Raw genomic sequence first — 22,929 nt, 5'->3', positions numbered from 1 at the left:
GAGAGAGAGACACTCAGGGTGGGGAGAGGGGGGCAGGAGTGCCGCAGAAAAGGACACGCCCACTGCCTGCATGCTCATTGGCTAGACAGAACTATTGCTACATCCTCTGGCCTGCTATTGGTCGGGCCTGCTGATGCCTTGGAGGCAAACCCAGTGATGGAGGAAGAAGAGGGAGGGGGTAATTAAGAGGAGAGACGAGAGGATTTGAGCTTTACTGTCTAAAGGAAGTTGTAAAGTTTCATTCTGTTTAGCCTGTGCTTGGAAGAGAATGAGCCACACAGTTATGGTATTACTCAGACCGCTGTAAAGTGCCACTTTAGTCACTGCTGCCGGCTAGCTGTGAGGAGGGACACTTATTGCTCTTTGCTTTTCTAAACTCAGGGACATACCAGGAAGTTAAGGGCATTACGAAGTGTTTCCTGTGGCCTCGGGATACTGCTCAGCAGGAATGGGTAATATTTTTTCCCCCTCAGGGTCATACTGACTAAGTTAAGGGACACACATTAGATAACTGAATCAAAAATGGCTAAAGGCTGAAATTATTAACAAAAAAACCCAAAACTGAAATCTACATCATCTTGAAATTTAGTGAAGTATAGCAGCACAGGCTCATAATCTGAATCAGATTTTGAGGAGTGGGTGTTATTACATTGCTACCCCTCGGGCCATATTTCACACATTTACTGCAATGTGAGTGCACTTTCCCCACATTAATCTTTGGGGTGGACATTTATTTATTATTCGTACCATTTCATCTTAAGTTACATGGTCTTTTTGCCTTTTCCACCTTCATCTTCCTTCCAGTTAAGACATGTCTATTGTCCCACAGTGTCTTTGTCTTACTGACAATGGAGGTTTCTGGTTTCTGACCCACCTCCCCCACGGGTGATGGTATTTGTTCTGCGTGACCAAGCATTTAGACAATAAACTGAATGTTTGTGATGCAGATAAGTGTGAAGTACTGCTTCGGCTTCAGAACTGAAGAAGCTTCTCGGATGAGAGGTGAAACGTCTTCAAGCAACTTAAAGAAGTCCAGACGCTTTTCTTTGCAAGCTCCTTTGACTACTGCTTCAGCTTGTTTTTGTTTTGCCTTCTACCCCTTAAAAATGCTGAGTAACGCAACAGAAGGGAACACACCTGCCGCTCCTTTTGTGCACTACACCCGCTTGACCATAATTTAAGTAGAATGAAGGCCATTCATTCACTCGGCCTTCTTTCTCGAGATTCAGTCCATCAGCCTTTTCAAACAGATGTGACATTGTCACTGCAGCAACAACGGCTGTCTCTAGACACTTTTTAGGACATTGATAGACTAGGGTCAGAACTGTTATATTTTGTACATCTAATAAGTTGGCTCTAAATTCATTCTACCTTCTTTTAATTGTTTTTCATACGTTCAACTTCATGAAAAATAAAATAAAAATCTTTTTTTGTATTTTTACTTTTTAAAGGCTGAAGACAACAGAGATATGGATCAGCATTGTTAATGGAAAACTTTTCTGAGCCTTTTACAGCACATGGCACCTGAAGTTTATTAATTCATTCCAGAGTCCAGTTGTGATCTTTTTTTAATTGTTGCATCAATCTGTCTCTATTGCTTTTGAATTCCTCATTCTCTGGGGTACTATATATTTGACACACTGCCTGCGAGCCTGCCTTTACTTGTTATGCTCATGAGAGGCATGCTGCTTAAACAAAAAATAAACCGCTTTATTTGCATTGGATGCATGACACATGAATACAATGGATTGTTCTGTGTGAGACTGATGAACACTGGAGCACAATAGTGTCTGGTTAACTTTACTGTTGATATTTTAGACAATGATATGGTTTCCTTGAAGAAACCTGAGCTGGAGATCATTTCTCCAACTATATGAAACCTAAAATATAGGTTTCATAAAGCACATCACTCAAATATGAAATATAGTAAAATACCACCAAGGTCAGTGCGTTATCCAGTAACTTGCCACGTCAAACATCAAATTTTCCTCTGACTAACACAAAGAACAAAAATAAAGTTTAACTGCAGTTATTTAAGTCTTTAGACTGTAAATCACAACACTGTAACAATCTGCCTGTTATAAGGTCTGGCATTGTAAACATTATAGAAAGAATGGTCACATCAAGGCACCACAAATTATACCAGATAATGAATGCATACCAAACAAGGAAGGTTTAGAGAAACCAGTGTGCAATTATGAAACTGTGATTTGTAAATATAAATGTACTTCTAATGATCAGTGTACAGTATTATAACATTTTTATGCACTAAAATAAAGGAATCCTTTCAGATACAGTCATAATACAGATAATTATAAGTTAAAGTTATATACAGACAATTTTGATTCCAATGTACTTCACATGGAAAAAATGGATACAGATTTTCAGAAGCTTAATAACAAATTCTTTTTCTTCTTCTTAATATTATTGATTGATCGCCTTGAGGCGACTGTTGTTGTGATTTGGCGCTATATAAATAAAATTGAATTGAATTGAATAATAATAATATTCATTGTCACCTCTTTATTCAGTCTCAGAGGTCTTTCAGTTTACCATAGATAAGTTAGTTACCTTAATCAACAAAGGCTCCCCGTGATGCAGCAGAGCTGGTGTCCAGCAGCTCTCATCATACTGATGTTTTGATGCATTGTGGCGTCTAATTCTTCCACTGTCCACTCCACTCAGAGGTTTAAGCCTGGGATTCAAACGTTGATTCATTGTATCTTTGAAGAGAATTAGTCGGGCTGTGAAACTAAACCGAAGGTCTATTTTCTCACAAAACTAATGACTGCAACACAATATCCAGAATAAGACCAGTGCTCTCCCCACTGTAGGCTGCAACAGCTCAGTTCTGCCCATCTACTGGTGAAAATTTCTGAGTGTGAGTGAAAGCTTGTATTGTTTGTTTGTAGGGCAGACAAAGACACACACATTCACAGAGTCCTCAAACAAAAGATAAAATAAAAAATACACAGCAAAGACGCCTTGCTCCCTAAGACAGGCACCTTTAGGAAAAACATCAGAGAAATGACGAATGGAGTGTTTTTAAATGAAAGATAGAGACAGAAAGAGCCAAACAGTGAAGGAAGGTAGAAAGGACAAGAATGTTAGTAGGCCTAATGTTAGAGGAAAAGAAAGGATGCGGTCTTTTTTATCAGTCTCTGCTCTGTTGTAGGATGCAGGAGCTATATTTTGAGGAGCCTAGCTGCGCTTGCATTCAGTGCCACATAAAGCTGCCGTGTCACAGCCAGTCTAATTCTACTGTGAAGACAGTAGCTTGATACAAGGACAGCGTGGGATTATTGTGTGTATGTGTGAGGATGACGTAGCCCTCAGCTGGTAGCATTCTCACATGTTAATCCCTGAGAGATTAGCTAGTATTTCACTCCCGTTAGCACACTATTTTTCCTCCCTTACTTTAATCCCTCATCATTCATCAGTCATGCAGTGGTTTTCACACTCTGTCTTTATTTACTGTTCCTGTGCATTATTCTCTTCACTTATCACACTCCGCTACTGTCTTCCTGCCTGTCTTCATCTTCAACATCTTCAATCATCTAATCTGTCATGAATGGATTAGCCTCACACTGATTACTGCACCTCTCATTAACCCAGTGCAATATCATCAGATCAATAGCTTCAGATTAAATATGTAAACAAACAAAAACGCAAATTGTAAGTTTTGCCTAATGAAACTAATTTTAAAGTTGTCCATAGACTGAAATTTCATCAAAAATGCCAAAACATACAATCTTTACTTCTTTTTTGTTTTTTTAATTAATTAATTAATAAACTTTCAACAGCGGTCTATCACGGGAGTTCTTCAGGTTACTGCTCGGACTGCTAATGCACCGAGCAGACATACAGATAAAGACACAGAAAGACTGGGCAAAGCTCCAGCCAGACAGATAAAAGGGACAGGGAGAATGACTAAAATGGCACAGATGGCCAGAGACAGTTAGAGAGAGAGAGCCGGGTGACCACAAGGACAGAGAATCAGTGTACAGTGACTGAACAGAGCATTGGTTGTTTTTATTGTCAGGAAATGTGGTCAGCAGCATTCCAGTCCTCCTCCTGCTCCCCATCAATAAACTGAGAAACTGCTGACTAACCCACAGGTAATTGCTCTTAGTTACAATAAGACTGATGCCCGTGATATCAGTGTGTAAAAAGATTTGTGTCTACACGATATGACTGTGTATACTTTCTCTTTTGCGGAATATTACATATTTTCTACACACACTTACATATAAATCATCAGCTTCACAACTGTTACACAATATAAAGTCATTCTAAGGAGTGTCTATAAAAGTTTAAGTAAAAGAGAGGAACAAAATGTATTTAACTACAACTTCTTATCAGTTGTAGTTAAATACATTTTTATCTATGAAATCAGTTATTTAAATCCCAGACATGTCTTGGGGAAATAAAAGCTTGAATTATTTTCTACCTTTAAATTCAGACAAAAATGAGGTGATGATGAAATGATGAAAAACATCTCCACACTAGATTGTTCAAAAATCTCTCTTAAAAGCCTCCAGTTAATCCAAAACACTGCAGAGAGACAGGGAGGAGAATAACAGAGTAAATTTCTCCCATATTTGCCTGATTGGCTTCCTCTAAAATCAACAACTGAAACTAAGATCCTTCTCCTTACATGCAAAGTCTTCAATAATTAGGCCCCATCACATCATTGAGACCTCGTAGTATCATATTATCCTAACAGAGCATTTAAGATCTTAGAGTTTCTAAAAGTAGAATAGGACGCTGAGCCTTTAGCTATCAGCTCCTTCTCCTTTAGATCCAGCTCCCAGTTTGGATTTGGGACATGCACACTCTTTAGTTTTTAAGCTTTACACTTGTGTTTGTGCCAGGTTTTCATTTTAGTTCAAATGACAGTGTCCATTTATTGCAAACACAGATAACCGTGGATTAACACAGAAGGCTTATCAAGTTAGAAATATTTTTATTTTATGTTCTTTGTGAGCAGTAAAGATAATAGAAGAAGTTTTCTTCTATTTAACTTAACTAACGTGGATTAAGTTAACTAAGCTGAAGCAAACATAATGTCAGAGTGTTGACTGGCACACCCTTAATATAATAATCCATTCAAACCAATTACAGTTCTTTTAGAATTTATTACAAACAGTGATTTAATCACAGGCAGCAATGCTTCCATCTTCCATCCACACAGTCTGAAACTCTCTTAGGCCAATACAGAATTTTGGTAGTGCATAAAAAACATCTTCTGACATCTTTCTTTTTTCCAAGGTGTGTGAAGTCAACGATCTCGCTTCTGCCTGGCTACAGCAGTAATCAGGGCAGCACCTTTCCCGCTGCCTTCCTCTGAAGGCAAGAAGGTCACGTTACACTGAGGAGCCAAAACTCTGGTAGTCTCTTGAAGGACTCCAGAAAAACTAGAAACGACAGAAAATGTTTTAACCAAGCTGTTTGAATAATTATGAAAGGTTAAAATGAAAGTACAGTATACACCTGACACACACCCAACACATCACTGCACCCAAAACAAACAAACAATATTTTTATTAAATTAACTCACTGTGGGTGTAGTTTGTAGAGTGCACCATCAACCCCTACAGTGATGTTCAGATGGTCCAGTCCTCGGTTATCTCTGATCTTATCTACCACAGCTGCCATGCCTGCCCCACACAGCTCTGCTGCTCGGCGCGATACCGCTCCACATACCTAAGCAACAATAGAAACCTTTATCAATATTGCAACAGTTAACAGTCTCCTGGCGTCACAGTTTTCTCAGCCAGACAATGCACCACACAAATAATATGAAGAATATTACCCAACCTCAAGGTAAGGTTGAAGCAAAGAGCATATTTATTTGAACCACTTCCCAAACTGTATCTGACAATAACCTTATTTCTGTTACTGTAAAAAACAAAACAATGAAAGTTGTCCATAAGTCCAAATTTTGTGGAAATTTCAAGTTGGGTATCTCAAAATTTAGCTCAGAATTTCAAGATAATAAAGAAAATTTTGACTTATGGGCAGCAATTTTTTAATTAATTAATTTATTTATTTAAATGGCAGAAAGCTTTTACAGTAAAGGCAGATGAAGAATCTTTCCAACAGCACAACTGATTGTTTGTTAATTTAAACTTATTTTAATCTGGATATCTGGACTGCTTTTAACCATCAGTTATGGTTAGCAAGACTGTTTATGTTCATTCATTTCAACCAGGTATCCACACTCTTAGGAAACAGTTTCCAGACTTTTATTCAAACATTTTAACTGTTAGCCAGAAAAATGATTATTCCCCGACTGGCGGCAAGAGAATTTTCAGACAAACATGAAAAATTAGAGGCTTTCATGCCTGTATGCTAGCAACTAAAGAAATCACAAACAGGTTTCTGATTCTTTGCAGCCAGTTTCACTCAGCGAGAGCCAGCAAAAATGCAGAAACCACTGCCAAATAATCGGGGAATACATACAGTACTTTCCCCTAGCAACTGGTGGCTGTATCACATCTAGTATGGCAGAAAAATCTAGAGCATTATGTACATGATGTGATGTGAGAAAAATCTGAGGGGTTCCTCTCTCCATTAATATCTGGAGGGTTGGATCGATACCAGAAATAACAACATAACAATGCTACTTTTCAAGGACAATGCTTAGTTTTAACAGTTGTTTACAAGGTTCAAAAGTCTGACAATCACAGTCCTCCAATTCCTCGCTGAAATTAGACTTCTGATGTCCACAAACAAAGTTGTAACCAGTAACATTTCTAAATATTTATTTTAGTGTACCCAGAGTTTGTCTAGTCTTTCTGTTGTGCAAGATGGCTCACCAGCATGGCTTAATGATAATAATAATAATGGATTGCATTTATATGGCGCTTTTCAAGGCACCCAAAGCGCTTTACAATTCCACTATTTATTCACTCTTACATTCACACACTGGTGGAGACAAGCTACAGTTGTAGCCATAGCTGCCCTGCGGAAGACTGACAGAAGCGAGGCTGCCATATTGCGCCATCGGCCCCTCTGGCCATCACCAGTAGGCGGTAGGTGAAGTGTCTTGCCCAAGGACACAACGACCAAGACTGTCCGAGCCGGGGCTCGAACTGGCAACCTTCCGATTACACGATGAACTGCCAACTCTTGAGCCACGATCGCTTAATGAGAAAACTTAAACCAGGGGTTCACAATACTTTGGTTACTGAGTGTCCATTTATATTAACAATGCTTGGTGCATGAACTCCACTACTACTGAGAGTCACTGCTCACCTAATGCGGAGTTTTTAATGGTCAAATGCAGACCTTATTATCACCCCAGAGAACTCACTTCGATCATACTCACTGCAGTGTATATCCCCCCCGACGCTAATGCTAGGTTGGCCATGAAAGAACTTTCTGCAGCCATTAACAAACACCAGAATAAACACCCCGAGGCTGCTTTCATTGTTGCTGGCGACTTCAACCACACCAACTTAAAGACAGTCCTCCCCAGATTCCACCAACATGTCTCCTGCCACACCAGAGGAGACAAGACTTTAGACCATGTGTATTCCAACCTGGCTGGAGCCTACAAAGCCACACCCCTCCCCCACATTGGACAATCGGACCATCTCTCCCTGTTCCTCACACCTAGGTATTCACCACTCATCCAACGTGTGAAACCTGCTGTGAGGACAATTAAAGTGTGGCCAGAGGGGACAGACGCAGTGCTCCAGGACAGATTTAAAAACACAGACTGGAATATGTTCACCCACACAGACCTGGACCAGTACGCCTCATCTGTACTGGATTACATCTCCAAAACCACAGACAGTGTCACCACCCAGAAACGGATCACCATGTACCCCAACCAGAAGCCTTGGATGAACCGGGATGTTCGTCTCCTCCTGAAGGCCCGCAACACTGCCTTTAGGTCAGGAGATGCACACGCCTACAGTACAGCCAGGGCTAACCTAAAGAAGGGCATCAAAAAAGCCAAACACCATTACAAAAAGAAGGTAGAAGAACACTTCTCCAACTCCAACCCCCGGCGCATGTGGCAAGGACTCCAGACCATTACAGACTACAGGACCACCAAACCCTCCCCCGCATCCTCTGATGTCTCCTTCCTCAACGAGCTCAACAACTTTTATGCTCAAAGGAGCTTGCAAAGAAAAGCGTCTGGACTTCTTTAAGTTGCTTGAAGACGTTTCACCTCTCATCCGAGAAGCTTCTTCAGTTCTAAGGTCAAATGGTGGAGAGTCCCAGATTTAAACCTAGTGAGAGTGTCCCCCCACAGAGGGACAAAAGGACCCCCTGATGATCCTCTAATCACCTGAGCCAAGGTGTGGAACTGGGTGTGGGTCCCAATCAGCCAGAGTTTCGGGTGAGTTCATTGTGAAACCTGGCCCCACCTTATCATGCGAATTCCTGAGGTCAGATGGCCCAGGGTGTGAGTGGGCGTTAAGGCGTCTGGGAAGGGATCTCAAAACTGGATTATAGATGGCAGAGAGTTGGTGTCATAAACCACCGCCTCTGTTCAAAGATGGTCGCTCACAGTGGACATAGATGGCTTCTTTCACTCCTCTTTCAAACCATCTGTCCTCTCTGTCCAAAATGTGAACATTGGCATCATCGAAAGAGTGTCCTTTATCCTTAAGATGCAGATGGACAGCTGAGTCTTGTCCTGTGGAGGTGGCTCTTCTGTGTTGTGCCATGCACTTGTGAAGTGGCTGTTTGGTCTCTCCAATGTAGAGGTCTGGGCATTCCTCGCTGCACTGTACCACATACACCACATTGTTAAGTCTGTGGGGGAGTCTTCTGGGACTCTCCACCACTTGGCCTTAGAACTGAAGAAGCTTCTCGGATGAGAGGTGAAACGTCTTCAAGCAACTTAAAGAAGTCCAGACGCTTTTCTTTGCAAGCTCCTTTGACTACGATGACCTGGATGACTGAGAACCTTCACAGACAACTTTTATGCTCGTTTTGAGCGAGGGAATCCAACAACCACAACCAAAACAGACATGACACCAGACCACCAACCTCTGACTCTCTCTCCCACCGATGTAGGAGCGGTGCTGAGCAGGATCAATGTCCACAAGGCTGCAGGTCCTGATGGCATCCCCGGGCGTGTTCTCAGAGCGTGTTCTGGGGAGCTTGCAGGAGTGCTCACAGACATATTCAACCTGTCCTTGGCCCACGCTGTGGTACCGGCCTGCTTCAAATCCACCTCCATCGTCCCGATACCCAAAAACTCCAACCCATCAAGCCTCAACGACTACCGCCCAGTAGCACTCACCCCCATCATCACTAAGTGCTTAGAGCAGCTGGTCCTAGCACACTTCAAATCCTGTCTCCCCCCACCCTGGACCCCCACCAATTCGCATACCGCCAGAACAGGAGCACAGAGGATGCAGTCTCCATCGCACTGCACTCTGTCCTCTCACACCTGGACAACAACAACACATACGTCAGAATGCTGTTTATAGACTTCAGTTCAGCATTCAATACAATCCACCCCTCACAACTCATCAGGAAACTGACAGACCTGGGCATCAGTTCCCTCATCTGCAAATGGTTACTGGACTTCCTGACCAACCGCCCCCAACATGTCCGGTTGGATAACCGCTGCTCATCTACAATTACAATGAACACCGGTGTACCACAAGGCTGTGTGATGAGCCCCTTCCTCTACTCCCTCTTCACCCACGACTGCAGACGTGCTGATGGTTCCAACACCATCATTAAGTTTGCAGCTGACACCACGGTGATTGGCCTCATCAGTGACAACGATGAGGCCAACTGCTCCAAGCTGGTCAAGAAGGCTCACCAGCGCCTCTTCTTCTTGAGGACTCTGAGGAAGAACCACCTGTCCTCAGACATCCTGGTGAACTTCTATCGCTGCACCATCGAGAGCATCATGACCAACTGTATAACAGTCTGGTACGGGAACTGCTCTGCCGCGGACCAGAAGGCGTTGCAGAGGGTCGTGAAAACTGCCCAGTACATCGCAGGAGCACCACTTCCTGCCATAAAAGACATCTACAGGAAGCGGTGTCTGAAAAGGGCTGGGAAAATCATCAAAGACCCCAGTCACCCATCACATAGACTCTTCACCCTCCTGCCCTCTAGGAGGCGCTACAGGAGCCTCCGAACTAAGACCACCAGGTACCGGAACAGCTTCTTCCCCACAGCTGTCAGACTCCTCAACTCTGCCTCCTGACATCTGACCCACACTAAACTCATGGACTGGACATACACACACCCACAACCACCTACACACACACACAATGGACAACCGTACCCTCAAACACACAATAATAACATGGACTGAACCACCACTCACAACCACTAGCACTTTATATACCTCTGTAGAAATTATCCACATATCTCACTTATCTTAACTGCACTACTGTATAGCTCTGTGTAAATAATCATTCTGTACATACGATAATTTTTAATCCTGCAACTGTTTATAACTTGCATAGTTCACATTTCTGTATAACTGTATATCTCAGATTTCTGTCCTGATTCCTATCCTGTTCATAGCCTGTACATAGCTTGTACTCACTACAGCCTGTACATACTTATAGTTATAGAATATTCATAACATACTTCATACCGTGTACATTACAACATACCATAATAGACCCATTTCTGTAAGATACTTACATATCTATATTATTGCTAATATATATTGTAATATAACTATATCACTAAAGCCCTTCTGGATGGATGCAAACTGCATTTTGTTGCCCTGTACCTGTGCATGTGCAATGACAATAAAGTTGAATTCTATTCTATTCTATTCTATTCTATTCTATTTAAGGACTCTGCTCTGGTGTATAATTTAGAACCACACAAGAAAAATCCACATATCAACACTTTCATGTGAGTTAAAAGCAATGAAATATGTTCTTTCAGTTTCTGTCTAGTTAATAGAGAATGCAGTTAATGGCGAAGACACAGAAAATTTCAGGTGCCCCTTTCTTTAAGATACCAACAGGCTAAATAAAGGTTGAGAGCCGTCTTTGGCCTCAGTGTTCCACTTTGCAAAAACCCTGTAAAACAGCCAAGGTTATTACAAATTACACCTGTGCATTGTTTGCACTAGATCAAAATATCTGCTGGAAGTAAGCGACGTGGTCCGGGTCAAAACACATACACAACGGCTTAATTGTTAAAATTTTTATACCTTGTAAAAGAGGAAAACATTGAATTTGTGATGCAGTCTGTAGGAGGTTACTGTGTGGCAGGTTGCTTTTTTATCTCATACCTCTTTGACAATGATGCTGTCATCGCAGGTACTGTCAAGCCCCAGGTTCTGGAGAATAGATCTGACTTGCAGTAGAGCCAAACGGTCACTGGAGGGAGACAACACAGTTACACAGCAGAAAATGCAATATTCATGTTAAATTATGAATACTTTAAATCTATCAAAAAAATAGCACAAACATAGGCATCGTTTCTCCTACCTCTCTATTTGTGACAGATATTTAGTTTGGAATATTCCAGGTGTTTTTAAGGTTTCCGTGACGCGTCCTCTGAACAGCAAACCTCCTCTTGTTAGATCCAGTAATACCTCTCGGACAATTTCACCTAAATACATTCCACTGGTGAGCTTTTCAAACCTATAAACACAAACATAAACTTGTAAAATGTTGTGTGACCATCTCAACTTGCTACAAGTTACTGAATAAATCTCAAAAACACCAACTAACTACTACACGAGACACATATGTGTCACAGTATGTTTAAAAAAAATTCAGTCATAAAACATCAAATTTTATGTGTGTGCCTCCAGTAGGCGTCATCATACATACACAGTAAGGTAAGTGTAGTTAACCTTTGTTTTCCAGGGTTTACTGAGTTGTGGTCCACCTCAGCATCAAAAGGTGTGATGATGTCATCCAAGGATCCATCATCACCCAGACCCCCCCACTCTGTGTTTATACACATCTTTGATGTCTCAGAAGTCTTCTTATCTCCTTTTGACCTATCATTCTGATGAGAGAGGGAAACACACACACACACACATAAAGTGTTTAATTATGTTTTAACAATATGTTTTTAGCTCATTGGCACCCAACAAGCAAGTCCTTCCACCTTGTCCTCCACTGCTTCAGGTGTCTCCTCGTCTCCTTCTGTTTTCTGTTTCTTTTGTCTAATCTTCTCAATGTTCTTGAGTTCCTCCATGTAACAAGCATTTGACCCAGTTCCTGTAAAACAGACTCATATAGCTTATTTCCTTATTATGTCAAATATTATAATACTGCTCTTTGCATTTAAAACTCTTAAATGAACCATCATAACTATAAGCTTATTCTTAACTTAGTATTTCTTCACCCTTGAGGCCACATACCTGCAATCAGTCCAACTTCACACTGAGGGTCTTCATAGGCACAGCTCATCATTGTCCCAACTGTGTCATTGACCACTGCTACTATGTCCAAGTCATACTCCTGTGTGCGCACACCCACAAATGCATTGTAATGTTCCTGTTAGCCTAGACATGTACCAATCTGATGTAATGTTTCTTCCCCTCATCTGTTTAAAACCTGGCCATCATTTTAAATCTTTACTCTGTTGTTTTTATTGACTCACGTTACGTCTTTTGATGGCCTCCCGTAGCAAATTAACAACATCATGTCCTTCACAGTCTGTGGCCTTGAAGCCTTTGGTCCAGCTAACCAGGATACCCTACAGAACATCCAAAGGTTGAAAAAGGTTAAAAACTGCTACAGAAATAATAATGCTACTGCTTTAGGAGTCTGTTTACATTTTTATTTAACAGAACAGTTCTGTAAATAACATTCTGAGAACGTCGAATGATTAAGTGCCAAAAAGGCTAGTTCCAACATTAGAGCAATAAGACAGTTGCACTGAGAGGTGATTTAAAACAAAAAACAACTTATCTGTGTGCTGGAGTTTCGGATGTTGTCGCTTTAATTAACAGACGACTCAGTGTCTGTTATTTCAATGGCCTCACCTGTGGTGATTCACTAAATTGGACCTCTAATCTGTGTTTCTAAGTGTTAATCTCTTTTGGAGCATTTCTCATGGAACTATAGCCAGTGAGTACAATTTATTTGTAAATTTGCCCCCCCATCATCCATCTGACAAGTAAAGTGGCTTCTTGTGTGGTATGAGCTTGAAAAACAAGTTTGTGCTTCAGTTTTCTATCAGTCTCTCAGTTAGTCTGTCAGTGTTTTATCTTTATGTGTCCCTATACAGTTTACAGATGCAACCAAGCTATCTAGTGTTAACTGATAACAGGCCACACTCTCATCCAAATATAATAACTTCTGGCTCCAAAAATCTTATATGTTGGTGGCTAAAATGTTGAGGCTTTAAAATGCCGACTTTAGAAACCAGTGAGTGATGTCAGGTTTGCTACATCAATCTACAATCTGTGGCCTTTAACCTTTATGAGAGCAGCACTTTGAGGAAATCAGATACCAAATAATATACTCCACAGGACTTTGAACAACATCCAGCCTGGAAGGGAAACAACCATGTGAACCAGTGTAATTTTTAGACAGTGTAAAGCTACAGTTTTCTTCTAATGAGCGATACTGTCTAAATATTGTTACTTTTAACAGCACTGTATGAGGTTTCTAATTATTTAGAACAGGTTCAAGGTGGTTTGGTTGTCTAAGAAGAATTATTTCCATCCATCTGTCAATTTTCAAAACAGCTTATCCAACTGTATCTGAGGGCTGAAGCCTGTCCCAGCAGGTTAAACTCGGACAGGTTGCCAGTCCCTCACAGGGCATACTATTTCTAATTTAACCACTTTGATGCAAAGTCGAGCTTATTGTGTTTTACTACTTCATTGTAAAATAAGGTGCAGCCAGGTTTTCTGTGGCTGCAACAAACGATTTTGACGTACCGTGTCAATGGCCGTCTGCTCACAGGGGAAAGAGAAGGTGAAGCCTGCTGGAAGATGTGCTTTCTTCATCCCCATGTAGTCCAGGAAGTCACTCACGTATTGTGCTAAATGATCAAACAGCTGGAGACAAACAGAGAGAGAAAAAACAAACAAACGGTGTGTTAGATTTACAGTTCTGTTTTAGAAGACGTCAACCCCACCTCATTTAGACAACACTGTCAGCAGTGTAGAACTTCTTATAATTAATTTAATTACTTAATGACTAAACCCAGTTTGATACTTTCTGTCAGGGTGCTGACGGTATATCCATGTTTCTCACCTCTTCTCCTGTTCCCTGCATTATCTCCAGCGGTACGGTGTAGATTTTATGGTAAAGCCGTGTGTTGTTTTGAAGGCCTTTCTTGAATTTGACCAGCATAGCTCTGAAGTTGGTTCCTCCCAGATCCAAAGCAAGATATTTTCCACGCTCTGGTTAAAAAAAATAATAATTATGATCTTTGTTTATATTTTAAAAATACAAACTTCCTAAAAAAAAAAAGTTTTTAACAAAGCAGTTACATCTTTGCGAAAGCTAGAGGTGACGCTGAATGTATTAATTGTGTAGCTGCTTTTTGGGTTTAATTAAGAGGCCTGTAAGAACATCAGCGTTTGTCTCTGACCTGTGCCATCAGGTGTATGGTAAACGTAAGAGGGCAGCATCTTAACTGCTGAGGGGCCTTTGTTCTTTAGCCCTGCCTCCAGCCCTGCTCTCATCGTGGCCTTGACCAACTGGAGCTGCTCTTGACTCAGATTGAAGGGAGCCAGTGTCTCATCCACCTGGAAAACCAGAGATACTGTTTATCAGATATTTGAGCCCTTCTTTTTTATTTCACCTGTGAAGAATCACATAAACACAGACATACAACTTGCAGCGCTCTAACCTGTCTCTTCCGTGATGCCAAGCGTTGGGCTACTGCTGTTACCAAGGCAGCCCCTTTGCTGCTGCCGCTGTCCGAGAGGACGAATCTAACCTGGCACTCAGGAAGCAACCGGCGCACCACCTTATGGAGACGTTTAGGATACCTGGAATAGAAGTGACAGAAACATAAAATATTCGATATTTCATCAGGCTATTTTAGATGTTTGTTAAGAAGTATTTATATTAGTGATCTGCAGCTCATCAGGTAAGAGAGGACATGATGCTGTTATGTCCAAACTCTTCATCAAGGCCCTGTTTGTTGTGTTGGGTTCGCTGACTTTATCAGAGGTGATCAGGGCATCACTATCATACACATCATCCACTGGATTCCAAAATTCTGTTTTTCAAGCCTTGTCGGGAGTTTTTTCACTCACTGAAAGTGATGATTGGGATGCTGAGATGCTAAAACCATGACTGAGACCTCAGGTCAAAGAGCAAAGAAGCCACGGCAGGTTTTCCATAAGCTTCTATACAGGCTGACTTCTTTTTATCCACTGCTGGCCATCAGAGAGATTAAGGTAATTCCACAGAGCCAGAATAGTCCATCTTTTATTTACAGCCTATAGTTTTGCTAGAGTTGAGGTCAAATTGTGCACATGAGGATTCTCATTGTGGTGAGTGCAGTGCTGAGCTGTGGTACTGTGTGGTTGATGTTAGGTTAAACTCAAGTGTGACAAATTTACCCCAATCATTTAACAGCTTATGTCTTTGGTCATTTATTTAATCCATTGCGTAACCCTAGTTTCTACTCAAGGCTCGTTGTGAGTGAAGTTTAATTGATTTTGCTTCAAACTTTTATTTATTTTGGATTTTTGAAAAAATATCAGAAACTTTTTACAGCAGCCATTAGTCATAGTTAGAAAGGAAGAGGACTGTTGATAGTACTGGCTCTTTTTGTGTTTTATCAGTTACATATTTATTCATCTCAGTAGTTGTAAACTAATATGGGTTTGAGTGATTTCCACACTGACTTACTGCGGATGTGTCTTGTACACAGTTCCGTCCACTCCCACAGTGATCCTCAATGCCCTCAAATGCCGGTTGTGCTTGATTCGGGTTAAGATGGCAGCCAGCCCCGCAGCCACCAGATTGGAGGACCTGAAGGACACGATGGTGCTGACGTGTTGAACAGCAATGCAGTCATCTTGTGATGGGTTCAAACCGAGCTCCACGAGAATATCTCTGGTGTTCTTCAGACCATTTTTGTACCTGAGACAAATTAATATTTATGGCATTCATGCTGTTTCTGGACAGACGGCAGGTGACCAAGAGAGATAAAGACAACTTACTCCTCCATGGCTGCCACGTGTGCTGTGGTTATCTTCCCTTTGGTCCTCAGGGCATCAGGCACCAGTCCATCAAACAGCTGTCCCAGTTTAGCCATCTTTAACACAACCAGCCTCACTAGCTCACCCAGATACATCCCACTGACCATCTTCTCAAAGCTACAATAGACCAGAAAAGGGTAAAAGGTTTATACAGAGTTCTACAGTACTGAGCAAACATCTTAAGCCACTCATTTCTGAAAGCTCTTCAGAGTTTTTCTTTAGAAATTCGTTGCTTTCTCACTTTTTAGTCCCATCCTTGTATCAGACACTTTTTCAATTAATGTTTTTTTTTTCCAGTTTGATAAGCCAACAATAGCCATTTGTTCAAGCATTAAAAAGACACCTAACTGAAGGGATGAACCAGCGCTTTGTAACCAATTTTAAATTGAGCCGTTTGTTAGTCTGTCACAAAAAACTATTTCACATTTCATTAGTTGAATCTATGAAAAATCCCCAAAATACCACAGGTTGACAAGCATAAAATGGTAATATTGAACCAAGAAGATGAGACCCAAACAGCTAGAACTAAAAAGCTGGCATTTCTCAGCACGATGTGCAGTGTGTCCTTAAGAAAACTGGAAACTGGACAAGTGGAGGACAAAAAAAAGCATCAATGCTAAATCTACATCAGAAGAACATTATCCAAAAGTCACGTATGGCAAAATACACAAAAACTGGACTGAAAATTAGTGGCAACAGGATTTATGGAGTGAGTAATCCAAATTTGAAAGTTCTTGTTACGGCCCTAGCTGGGTCTCCTGATACTGCCCTTGTGTGGGCGTGGTGTTTTTCTCCGCCTCCTCCTCTCTTGCCACTCCTACCCCCTGTTTCTCTCACTCTCCTCTCTCCCCAGTAGTGATAGGATTTCCGGCTCTTTTTAGAGAACCGGCTCTTTCGGTTCGACTCACTAAAAAGAGCCGGCTCTTTCGGCTCCGAACCGGCTCTTCAGGTTGTTGCTTTAATTATTTAATCATTAACAATAATATAAAATTATGCAGAAAAGGAATTACTAATGTAAAAAAAGTGGTTTTATTTATATATGTTTATATATGGCCCCTAGAGACAAATCACGTACAAACTCTAAAGCATATACAAACTCCAAAAAGCACGTACAAACTCCAAAACACATTTCTAATGTTAACTGAACTTCCAAAACAGAGCTACCCAGATCACTTAAATTACACAATTGAAAGCATGTGTGTATTGTTTGTGTATTTATAGACAAGCACTCATATTTATTCAAATAATTTAAAAAAAATTCATTTACCTGTTACTACCACACACCAAATCCGGTTGTTGATACTTCCTGGCTTGTGTAGCCACTAGGTAACAAAAGCTCAACACTGCACCCTAGCATCCTGGAGCACTTCTGTTGTGTTTTGTACGTGCTTCTGAGTTTTTACGTGTTTTGGAGTTTGTACGTGCTTCTGAGTTTTTACGTGTTTTGGAGTTTGTACATGCTTCGGAGTTTGTAAGTGCGTCTGAGTTTTTACGTGTTTTGGAGTTTGTACATGCTTAGGAGTTTGTACGTGTGTTGGAGTTTGTACGTGCTTTGTCTCTAAGGGCCACTGTAAATATACTTTTATTTATTCACTCCACATAAAATGTAATAAATAAATCATATAATACAAAAAACAACTATTTACATTTTAAACTTTTAACTATTTAAATTTTCAGCTTTTTCCTTTTAAACAAATTTAACGTGAAACAACACAAAACACTGCAAACCACAACACAATTAAATATAAATTAAAATATTAAAACAAAAAGAAGATGCACAATCTCTGTCATATGGGCCTGCATATTTTCTGAATCCTTTATCATCTGCAACTGAAAATAGTGGATGATTACTATACCTTTCTAATGTGATGTTGTTGTCCCTCGCTCTCTTTCTCTCTGGCTCTGTTCCTGTGCTACTGCGAGTGTAACTAACGCCCCTCCCCCCTCTGCCCAGCGCAAAGTACAGGCCGCGGAGTTTAGCGGAAAAAAGGGCGAGAGAGAGGGTGAGAGAAAGAAAAAAAAACCCTCACGGCTCCCAATAAGGAGCCGGCTCGCGTCGTTCACTTCAAAGAGTCGGCTCTAAGAGCCATTTCGTTCGCGAACGACCCATCACTACTCCCCAGGACACAGCTGCTCTTGGTTAGCCTCGTTTGCCACCTGAATCCAGTCAGCAATCACCTCTGAGGCTATTTAAGCTGGGGATGAGCTGTGAGCAGGGTGGTTTTTCTCTGGTGTTCCCACGTGGGGGTGTTCTCTGGTGTTTCTGCTTTGTGTTCTTGGGGTGTAGTTATCCTGCCTGAAGTGTGGAGTTGTGGAAACAGTATAGCTGCTTTACGTGAGTAGTGTGGGCTTGTGGGCCTTGGCAGCAGTAAAGCCAGCTGCTGTTAGTGACAGGGTGAGCTTGTGGGCCCCTGCAAGTGCCTCCTCGTGGTGTGGAGTTTTTGTTTGGTTGTTGTGTTCTTTGTTGTTGCAACCTTTTTCCCTTTTTCCAAGTGTTATTGGTAAAACGGCGTTGCCGGCTCTTTATGTTAAGATTATCTATAATAAAGACTATTTTATTTACTAAAAACACCTGTCTGTTTCCCTTTCATTCTGTTCTGGACTCATTTGTTACTGGTCCCCTCACTCGCATGCCTAGACCCCTTCGGGGGGAGGTAACAGTTCTGGTTTAATTATGAAGATGGACGGAGATGATCAGAAGAGAGGTACAACCGTGTGTGTCTATATCTGTAAAATACGGTGGTGTCTGTCATTGCTTGGGATTGCATTTCAGCAGGCTGAAGAAGAAAAGAAATCCAATCATCCAAAGAAAACTCCTCCAAGAAGCCTGGAGAACTATTCCTTACTCTAAGAAATTACAAGAAAACTTCCCTAAGAAAGTTGCACCTATTTCAAATTTATCTTTGGAAGTCATAAAGAAATGAAGGACGTCTTAATGGACACACTATTTTATATCAAAAGAAAAGACAAAGCTGCTTTCCTTACATTTGTTTTCCAGGATTGATAGAGGTTGCATCAACATCCTGATCAAACTCTGTTATGTAATCATTCAGGGCCCCATCGTCCCCAAAGCCTCCCCACTCAGTGTTCACACACATCCTGCCCTCGTCGCCCTCCACCAGGTCAACATGACGCAGCTCCTCCATGTAACACGCGTTGGTGCCTGTGCCTGTAAGCACCCAAACACACAGGACAAATAGACTTATTCCATTAAGATTACTACAATAAACAGGATACGTTAATGGTTCTATATGTCTATACTTCACATCTAATTCAATATCCACACATGCACAGCAGACCACCAGAGCGAGCAAGATGACTATTAGTAAGTGTGCTTTGTCTTCTCTTGCAAAATATTGTCATTGTTTCCACGTGTTTGCACAAAAAACATAAATAAGAATTAATCTAAAAATAGTTAAACATGTGTTCTGCAAAAGTTAAAACACAAAGTTTGGAGTAAATTTGCAGAATCAGAGTTATTGATGCCTTTTGCATTTACAGTCAGCACTATTTCCTGTCACTAATATGCAGTTATCGATGATTAGATAATATCTATTAGCTATGTTTAGATAATTATGCATCAATCCTAAGAGCTCCAAAGGCTCACTAGATAAAAAAGAAACCAGAATAAAACCTAATTTATAGTACAGAATTTTGGTTTCAAGTTTTTTCTAGTTTTAATGCAGAACATTTGCTTTGTTTTACTGAACACTGGATAACTTTATGCTTATTCAAATGAACTATAAAAGAAGTTTAGAGTGATGGCTACTCATGTACATGTCACACTCATACAAAACAATAGTTTCTGTAAAAGGACACAAGAGACTAGTTGAATTATGTGAATCTACTTACCAATGATGAGTCCTACATCGCAGTACTGATCATCAAAACCACAGGTCATCATTGTCGCCACAGTATCATTAACCATCGCTAACACTTCTATGTCCATTCCCTGCAGAGGGCGTTATTAAAGAGATAAACCAGGTTATACTGTTCAGTTTACATAGTGGGTATCAGATGGGTTCAACTCTTTATTTTTCCACTTCATCTTACGTTATATTTCTCATCATGTCTCGTTTTCTGCAAATAGTTTATGGGTAAATTATGGAAGCAAACACTGGAAACCCACCCCAGTTCTGTCAATAGCCTCTCTGAGACCCTGGACCACATCTTTCCCCTGAAGGCCTCGAGCCCGGCAGTTCTTACTCCAGCTCAACAGTAATCCCTGCAAGAGGAAAGAAGTGGTTCGAAGGATTATGGGATCTAAATCTAAAAAGACAGACAGATGTCAGCATGTGGAGTATAACACACTACAGGTACAGCTCATGAAAACCAGATGTCTCGATGTAGAGAGTCATACCTTATCCAAGCGGGTCTGTTCGCAGGGGAAAGAAAAAGTGAATGCCAGAGGATGTTTCTTATCCAGACTGATGTTCTTTACATGAAGAAAGTCCTTCAGAGATTCTGACACATGGTCAAATAACTACATACACAAAGACAATGAAGCAGGAGAAGTTCAAATCTCTTCTTCTTGCTTGTTGAATTCTCCTCAAATCTACTTTCAGATCTTTTTATTCTTACCTCTGGTGCTCTCCCATTGAGCAGCTCCTTTGACATAGGGTATATCTTCTCCTCCATCTCCACTCCTCCCTTCCTGACCCCCATCCCCTCTCTCACCTTAACCTGGAGCACCTTAAACTTGGAGCCTCCAAGATCCAGTGCCAGAAACTGTCCCTTCTCTGCAAGAGTGGTTGAAAAAGAAGGAAGATATTTAATCTCTTGCTTCTTCTTCTTCTTCTTTGTTTTTTTAAGATCTGCCTAGCAGCCCTAATAAAAGGGACATTAACACGAGTAACCTGAGCCATCAGGAGTGGAGCGGACATGTGTCGGCAGCATTTTTACAGCTGCGGCGGCCGAACTTTCAACTGAGAGCCCCTTCTTCATTTCAGCCTGGAAACGAGCTGAGATATCAATTAACTGGTCATCATGGAGGCGCATTGCATGCAGAAACCTGTCGACCTGAAAGAGACACAGAACACAGAGAGCAAAACAAAGTGAGATGTACCGCTGGATTTTCACTCGAACAAGAAGGGATGAAAGAGAGAAAAATTTATATTTCTCGCTCTCTCATTTGTATTTTGTGGACTTTATCAGGTGTCAGACTAGTTTTTCTTCTCTCATTCAGTTACCTTTCTTTTTATATCCTCTGTTACTGTTACATGCCTCATCACAGTTTTATAATATTACATATCAAAATTCACCAGAATCAATTTGAACATATGATCAACAAGAAAAAGTAAAAAAAAAAACAACCCTTTTTTCTTATATTTCAGATATGAAGGATTTTTTCGTGTATCTGTGATGTCTTCACATGTTTTGAATTTTGGGGTTAATAATCTGAATTTGAAACTCAGTGATGTTGTAACAGTAACTCAACATGCTAAACTGTCTCTGAAAATGAGTTAGGAAGTAGTATAAAACAAAAAAGCTGAAGATCATCAGCCACACCCCGTGTGCTGTATTCACAGCTGAACCGTCGCCCTGGAGCATGTGCTCATAGGACAACACCCTGAGGTTTTACGATATAACAGCCAGAGTGTGAGTGTAGCGTGAGCGAGGACAGTGTGATTGTAGGAGTGTCCATACTTTGTCCCGGGTGAAAATGTGCGATCCAATGTGGACTAAGAGGAGCGGCGACACTGCCAGGGAAAGTTGTTAATGATTGTTCAGATAAAGATAAATGGTGACGCAGTGACTAATGATCCCACATTTCACCTTGATCATTTATATTACTGTACTGACTTCTGCCATGTCTCGTTGACTTAATTTTAGTCACGTGCATTTCTGCAAATCCTCAAAGAAATCATCAGAGATTTGTCCTTCTTTTAATCACTTTCTCTTTCTGGATAAATCCTGATAGAACTGCCTAAGAAGTAAATCAGGAAACAACACATTAGAACAGTAAGTTTGTCATTGGTGGCAAATATATCTTTGATGATTAATGTAGCGAGTAGAGTTGCATTTAAAAAACGATTTCCAATCAAGAGCATAAATTCAGTGCATTAGCAGCTTACACTTTCATAACTGAGAAGACTTTAAATAACTAGAGCTTCAAGCCCCCTCATTACCAGGGGTGTATTCATTATATGCACTGTTTGAAACAGACTTGAAACAGTGTTGTGTTTGTGTGTGTAGCACTCACCTTCTTTGTGGGGTCCTCCTGGAGTTTGGAGAAAAAGAAGGAAATGAGATGAACAGCCAACATCTTCACTGATAAGAATCACCACGAAAAGTCTTCCAGCTATTCTTTGATATTGTCAGCGTGCGTGACAGGTGAACACACTTCACTAAAATAAGGAAAAATGTGATCCTTTCCACTCTGCTAGGTGTTATTTCTTTTTACGTTTGTGCTCTCATTGTCTCTTGCTGAGTCCACTGAGCAGATACCAGCCGCTGCACCAATTCAATGATTAACAGCAAGCACAACCCCCTTTCTACAATCATTTCCTTTAATGTGTCAGATACAGGCTTGCTTAGTGTTTATGTCATAGTTGCTCGAGTGACTTTTCCTAAACTTTGGACTGATGACTTTAGGGAACTCTAAAATATTTGAAATCCCCCCTGCGATGCACTGTAAGTGATGCACCTTGGCCTCATTAGACAAATTTGTAAGACAAATTAATAGGCACGGTGGTTAGCACTGTTGCCGCACAGCAAGAAGGTCCTGAGTTCAATTCCAACATCAGGTTTTTCTGTGTGGAGTTTGCATGTTCCCTCCGGGT

General features: G+C 41.0%; 1 protein-coding gene across 1 annotated transcript; it reads right to left on the bottom strand.

The window, feature by feature from the left end:
• Nucleotides 1-4,348: 4,348 nt before the first annotated feature.
• LOC146525802 (hexokinase HKDC1-like) lies at nt 4,349-22,826 on the bottom strand. The gene is made up of 21 exons (XM_085143120.1): nt 22,350-22,826; nt 21,004-21,166; nt 20,729-20,886; nt 20,508-20,630; nt 20,277-20,372; nt 20,000-20,099; nt 19,133-19,316; nt 16,109-16,264; nt 15,795-16,028; nt 14,782-14,923; nt 14,521-14,677; nt 14,181-14,329; nt 13,862-13,981; nt 12,574-12,669; nt 12,332-12,431; nt 12,076-12,188; nt 11,816-11,973; nt 11,445-11,600; nt 11,246-11,333; nt 5,561-5,706; nt 4,349-5,417 (listed from the first exon to the last, which is right to left on the bottom strand). The coding sequence occupies exons 1-21, from the start codon at nt 22,410-22,412 to the stop codon at nt 5,282-5,284; spliced, it is 2,838 nt and encodes a 945-aa protein (XP_084999246.1). The 5' UTR covers nt 22,413-22,826; the 3' UTR covers nt 4,349-5,281.
• Nucleotides 22,827-22,929: the final 103 nt, after the last annotated feature.

Source organism: Neolamprologus multifasciatus, chromosome 1 (assembly GCF_963576455.1).
Source record: "Neolamprologus multifasciatus chromosome 1, fNeoMul1.2, whole genome shotgun sequence".
Classification (NCBI taxonomy): Eukaryota; Metazoa; Chordata; class Actinopteri; order Cichliformes; family Cichlidae; genus Neolamprologus; species Neolamprologus multifasciatus.
Note: the sequence above shows the minus strand (reverse complement) of the source record. Positions and strands in the feature narration are given on the sequence as shown.

Coding starts and splice junctions, on each gene's coding strand:
- LOC146525802 (XM_085143120.1), bottom strand. CDS start 22,412: ATGTTGGCTGTTCATCTCATTTCCTTCTTTTTCTCCAAACTCCAGGAG. Junction 16,265..19,132: donor ATCAATCCTGGAAAACAAAT/GTAAGGAAAGCA, acceptor GGTCTATTGTAG/CTTTGAGAAGATGGTCAGTG. Junction 14,678..14,781: donor TGGCATCACGGAAGAGACAG/GTTAGAGCGCTG, acceptor CTGGTTTTCCAG/GTGGATGAGACACTGGCTCC.